At 37.7% G+C, this 6678-nt stretch overlaps 1 protein-coding gene across 1 annotated transcript; it reads right to left on the bottom strand.

Moving 5' to 3' along the window:
• Positions 1 to 351: 351 nt before the first annotated feature.
• LOC139712895 (protein-serine O-palmitoleoyltransferase porcupine-like) lies at positions 352 to 6255 on the bottom strand. The gene is made up of 6 exons (XM_071624673.1): positions 6125 to 6255; positions 5030 to 5373; positions 3959 to 4157; positions 3490 to 3533; positions 1222 to 1403; positions 352 to 462 (listed from the first exon to the last, which is right to left on the bottom strand). The coding sequence occupies exons 2-6, from the start codon at positions 5349 to 5351 to the stop codon at positions 352 to 354; spliced, it is 858 nt and encodes a 285-aa protein (XP_071480774.1). The 5' UTR covers positions 5352 to 5373; positions 6125 to 6255.
• Between the last annotated feature and the right edge of the window lie 423 nt (positions 6256 to 6678).

Below are 6678 nucleotides of genomic sequence, written 5' to 3'. Positions count from 1 at the left end.
CACTTTGCATGGAAAAGAGTGAGACATTCGCTGATCCCTGTAAAGTGTGTGTGTGTGGGGGGGGGGCAAGCTTCCATCCCCCCCTCCCCCCCCCCCCCCCCCCCCCCCCCCCCAGGGCTGCGCCGGTCCGGTTATGGGCTTGTAATCGTGGTGATGGTGACTATCGCCAATCATCCCCCCCACTCCTCAGTACGGATTTACGCCGTTGGATATATCACTGTATAAAATCTTCTGCCTGAATCTTGCACACAGTCAAGTGGTACCAATATGAATGGTTTCTCTACACCTTTTTTTTTTAGCCAAGAAAACATGAGAAATTATTTCTTATTTTGGTAAGTTTGTATTGCATACTCACTTAGATTTAAACTGGACAAAGAGAAATGGGGCTATGCAGACTGAGACATTCAGGCACACGAGAGCCAGAAAAAAGTTGACAATAACACGGAGAATCCACATGAAACTCTGCATGGATTTACAAGAATGAAAATAGACAGAATACAAATTACAAATTCAGTCAGTCATGGCATAAAAAAAATATTAAAAAAAAAACCTCACCCTGTATATTACTCTTAACTGCTGCAAATCACATCATTATTATATATACAATATCACAATAGTCACTAATTCACTAATTCACTAACATGTGTGATCAGTCAATAATTATTTCATGTACTCATACATCTTTCTTTTCCTGGCTCATAAAATACATTACAATATGGGTCATATCTTTGTGACTGGTGTAGTCTTGTTCCTATGGCACAGCTGTATCTAACGTGTCATCACTTTAACTGACTTTATGCATAATACATGGCACACAGCACAGACAATAACTGAGAGAATGATCTCACTGATATACTGGGTGTTGTTTCTACAAGTAAGTAAATGCCTTTGGAGGAAACGACAGACAAAGAAAAAGCATGCTGAAACCTATGTAGACTGAGACAGTTTGTCCAACAACATTCACAAACAATGTATCAACCTCCAAACATAACATACATAACAACAACAAAAAGCATTTACAAAACACACACATAAACAAAATAAATTGATTGATTGATCTAAGAATCAATCAATCAATCATTCAATCAATCAATCAATCAATCAATCAATCAATCAATCAATCAATCAATCAATCAATCAATCAATCAATCAATCAATCAATCAATCAATCAATCAATCCACAAGAAAAACAAAGGAACATGTGACAAAGTGATCACGTACCAGAGGGTTTGGTTGCAGCATGGACTTGTAGCTGTTGAAACTGACCCACGGCCCAAAGAGAACTGTCCCTACACAGAAGGTGTAGCCTAGGTATTCTTGAAGGCCAATCATAGCAGGCACAACCCCATGGTCTAGGTCGAATCCCAGAGATATTACTTTCATTACAAGAATCATTTGAGCACCTATACAAGATAGAAAGAAAGAAGAGGACAAACAAAATGCTCAATACCTATTGCCAGATCGGAAGTACCAAGATTATATTTCAACATAAATGCAATGTTTTTTACATTTAGAAAGATTAACAGATGGACAATAGAACCCTTGGTAATAACAAATAAATGATACCAAACTGAGAGGAATTGAGTAAGAACAATTTTCCTTTATATTCACTAACATTCAAAGAATAATCTAGGTATATCTTTTCTTTGTTTCACTATCATGAAGGCAGAACATGAAGAAAGTTATGCATAATATACACCAAAGAATGAAGGCAAGAAATAACTACCACACAAACTACAGTGTATTTATTTCCATTTTTTAACCCGTTGAGGATGAGTCCCGAGTATACTCGGGCAAGTGTCTATGGGAAATGCGTGTTGTAGCAAAATCAAACCATCCTTAACAAGTTAATACTTGTAAAATTATGTGGGTTGACTGATATTTGCAAAACTCGCCAAAGTATTGCCTCCTGTAACAGATAGATCTCCACTGTAGAAAATTGCTGATTTTACTCATATAAAGATCATGAAAGCTTGTATTTACTTTTCTTTCCACTGCCATTGTTCAAATGGCAAATTCAGTCTTGATTCTATTTTTTTTCCACAAAGTGCAAATCACAGAATATATGGCTTTGAATGCAATATCTAAAAATAATCTTTAAAAATAGAATAACCTCATGTACACTCTGAGCTATCAAGAATGATCATTTCCTATTTTGAAAACTCACGGGTCCCCTTTGCAAATTTTCAAATGTCACCCAAAGTCCCATTTCTATTTGACACACACTTGGAAGGATTACTCTTTGCTTGAAACTAGCAAATTGTCTGTCAAACTAGTATCCACTGTGATCCACTTAATAGAGAGTGAATAGTTTTACACATTGTACTGAAGCTCATCAAATGCAATACAATAAGAGGATTTAGAGACTACAGATTAATCAGGTGCACAGCTTGCCCGATTGCAAAGTCACATCAAAGGGTGCATGAAAAAACGCCATTGCAAGAGGTATGTGACTTTGGTATCAGATTGAAGTAAAAACATGGCACAATGACTGAACAATGTGGACTTGTGATTGATAATAACTTGTTGCATTTAGCAGCCTCATGACAAGCTGGAGAGGAAGAGAAAGAACGACAAGACTACTGTAAATGAATACAGAGAATGGCTTTTATAGCCAATGTCAGGACTGCAGTATCATATTGTGAGAATATTTTGATTTCCCCTTTTCACTTGGATATGTACCTAGTGTTTTCATGTTTTCTTCTCAACAGAGCCAATTTTACTATTTATAATATCACTTGCTGCTATCGTTGCTGTTTTTTCTACAAAAAAAAAAAATGAATCGCTGGAGAGAAAAGACTCCTATGTATCTTAAAAACCAGCTGTTTGAGATGACTGTGAATATCAGGTCATTAGGCTTTTGATACTGACATGGACACAGTCCTTACAGTATAAGTTTTAATTTCACACAACTCTTGAATTGAGAAGAGCAGGTCATTTACAGGCATTATTTCCCATTTGCAGATGAAACAAAAACCCTGCTTTAGTGCTTCAAAATACTTCTAATATGGAAATTAGGGATAGAAACAACCAATGTAAAAATTGTAATCCTTATAATCATGTTAAGAATTGCTTAAATATAAAAAATGTGAACTGATAGTTATAATAAAATTGTTCTCAACCAAACCGTCCCCAGTTCTGGTTTATTGAGAAAAAGAATAACTCCTTATACTAAATGATGTAGGCTTTTATGTTGCAAAATTTTTATCTGTAGGATGTTTTGTGATACAACTGACCTACACATATGCATCAAATGTGATAACTTGGAACATTTTTTTAATCACTGTTCCTGATGGTAAAAGTACCTTTAACTGCTTCATTCAAAATGCAATCCTCACATGGCTCATATAGATAACATAAATTCTCCTCTGATTATATCTTTTTCAAGGGTATCGCTACTCTTCTACTTCTCTGCATAAGAGAAAGAGTGCAAACACTTTCCTAATTCATAAATCACAGCATGGTGTTTCAAATAAGCAATATTCTCACCTCTGATTCTATGCCAGTCCCTGGGGTCAGCCAGGCACAATTCCCTGGTAGATAACAGAGAGACAAGTTGTATCTGATTTCAATACCACATTGCTGGAAATTTTCTTACACGCATTCTCTGGCAATGATTGAAGGGTTTGCCGGTAACATACCAGCCTGGTATTAATACCGCTTACACAAAGATTTCAAAAGTAAAATATAATGGCAACAATTTAACTATCTGACTTCACTGATTTTTGGCTTGGATGAGCTAAAATATAATTACATACCTTGCAATCCTCAGCTACAAAATTGCTTGCATTTTATTTTACAAGCCATTTCTCTTAGAACAGACCCTCTATTAATGGGAATTCATGCAATTCCAATGCCCATATCAGAAATAGATTGGTATGATTACTTTCAATGTGATACATGATGCTGTATTCGATTCAATGACAGGAAATAAACAAAACCACAACCATGCTCTTACCATAAAATGAGTGTTGCAATGCACGCCACACCTGTTATCGGCCCTTTATGTTTCAGCCCTTTGTAGCTCAGCCACAAGAGCAGGATGTACGACAGAAGTGAGACGCCCACAATGTAAGCCGTGAGAACCCCAAAGGTATTCCAGAGCAAGAACAGTCCGGAGGCAGCGCAGACAATATGGAGAAGACTCATCGGAATATCTGGCAGAGAATAAGAATAACAACCATTCATATTTCATTACAACGTACGTACAAATACTTGTCCCATACAACTGATGACATTAAGTGTGTTGACAAGTTTTAGTGGACATGGTATTCAGCAAGTTCCTATCCTTTTGTTTGACTTTGCTCTTCATTTCCCATTTATATTGATTTAATAAAAAAACTAAATCAATTATTGTAATCAATTAAATGCTTAACACGGGTGCTGGTCCAATGGTCCCACATCCGCAAAAATCATTGTCAGGCCAGTAACTGTTCAGGAAGTGCCAAATATACTGGTCCGACATGACTGGTATTAGTGGGTTTTTTTAAGAAAAAGAAGGAAATTGTATAGGCCAGTCGGAAAGAACAGGACCAGTAAAATATGGGAACTATCTACTGGTCCAACAGAAATAGGTTGGACCAGTAGAAAAAAAATGAGCTAGTGTGCAGCCATGCTGTAATAGTGGGAAATTTTTGCGTATTTTGCATGACCAGAAACGAGCACAAAACTAGAAGAACACAAATTTGTATGCTTGCTACACATATGTATACCACTAAGTCTATGTAATGTCTTGATTCCATGGAAATAAAAACATACAAAATTCATCTTACTCGGTCAAGTACAAAAAAATTACTCGAGCACAAATTTTTAAAGCATGGAGTGTAAGAAAATTCCATTTATTATCCACAATGTGTTATCAATCTTCTGGAAAACAAACTGATTCAAGCACGCAAATGTATAGCGTAATGAAGACGATGTTAAGTGCCTAATTTTTCCATGACATTCTTTTACATGCTATCCTCTATCTCTCCTTGTCTCACAGGTCTCAAATTTCTTATTAAAGCTTCCTTCACTTGCTAATCCTTACCCAGCAAGGCCGACACTCTGAGACTACCACACAGGAGCAGTAATGGTACCATCATATCTAGCCCCTGGCGGGCCACGGGCCAGCTGCACTCCTGGATGTGTTGTGCGAGGGAGAATTCGTCGTCGAGCGGCGCCTCCATGCCAGCCCTGTAGTCGGCCTCATACTCCCCCATCATGTACTCCTGAAGGAGCTGGTAGAGATCCTCGTCCGGCAGATCCTGCAGGTCCTCAGGATCCAGACCCATGGCCTGCAGGTCCTCCAGGGTGGGCAAGTAGTCCTCCATCACTTCGTCGTAGTCCTCCCAGAACATATCTCCCTCCATTTTTGGGCAAACCTTCTCTGCTCTATGAAACAAGACGATTTCACAATGATGTGTGACTGTGAGGGGAGAACATGGATGAACAATCATAATACTTACACTATATATGCATGGAACCACCAGGTTGACGATGTGGAGACATTCAAACCATTGAGTAAACCCAAAGATCAAACACTTAAGTCCCCTAAATCATACATAACAACTAAAATTTATAACATTTCATTTACATGCAAGTCTCAAACTGGTAACAGTGGATGAGTGGTTATTCATTATTTTTGCGTGCATTTGGCAATGGCAATTTAGTACACACATCATGCATCACATTACTTATTTTACTTGAGGTAGGCTAAACGTTAAATAGTCTGCAGCATGCAGTTTAATGCCAGTCCTGTAGCTGTACTGTAGTGTCGGCGTTGTTCATGTTGTTGAGCCGCAATCACTAACTTCGTTAATGGGTCAACCACTATTAAAATTTAACATCATGACCATGACAAGTTATCGACTTGTAGTTTTTAGCCTGTACGTATGTACAACTGTGAATGTTGACTGTTGTGACTGTAATGTAGTACTAGTAGTATTAGATACATTACATTAAACATAGAATCTATAATTGGTCCTAACGTTACATGTCATTGGACATTGATTGGGTAAATTGTCTCAAACACTCTCTGATCTGTCTCAACAACGTGCTGGATGAAGAACTTTGATTATCAAGTGCCGTTACCATAAAATGAAACTTCTAAGTTCTATTCAGTAAAATCTAATTTTTTCCTCACCTTATTCCGTGTGTATGATCATCCTATGTAGGTCGATCTAGACCTGCATAATTGTGAATTGGTTCCTCCACAAACACCCTTGGCTTTAATGAACAAATTCGGTTTTTGTGTAGGCACTGCACTCTAGATCTCTCCCTCTGCTAAGTACAATTGTGTACTAAGGAGGTAATAGTACGTGTACCTAGCAGGCAGGCCGGTTGCGTGTCAAATGCAATGCAAAAGAGTGTTGAGCGGAGCGTGCGTAGAAGAACCTAGTCTTTGATCAGAGCGTTCTTGACTAACAACTCCACTGCATGTAGTTTCAAGAAAATCGGGAGAAATTTTAAAAAAAAAATGTTGATCTCCTAATTACATTAATCGAATACCCATACAAATAAGTTGCCACGTTGTCAGGCAAGGATTTTCTTAAGTCAACATTCAGCTTTGTTTTGTTTTTTTAGATCTTTATTGACTCTTTCGACCCAATCTCGGGGCCTATACAAACATAGGTGCAAAAATAACAAGAAAACAACATACAACATGCATTGATAGATATATGGATACAGTCTATTTAC

Source organism: Diadema antillarum, unplaced genomic scaffold (genome assembly GCF_040938485.1).
Source record: "Diadema antillarum isolate AM-2024a unplaced genomic scaffold, OU_Dant_1.0 seq00001871_RagTag, whole genome shotgun sequence".
Classification (NCBI taxonomy): domain Eukaryota; kingdom Metazoa; phylum Echinodermata; class Echinoidea; order Diadematoida; family Diadematidae; genus Diadema; species Diadema antillarum.
The sequence above is the reverse complement of the archived record's forward strand: the minus strand, read 5'-3'. Positions and strand labels throughout refer to the sequence as shown.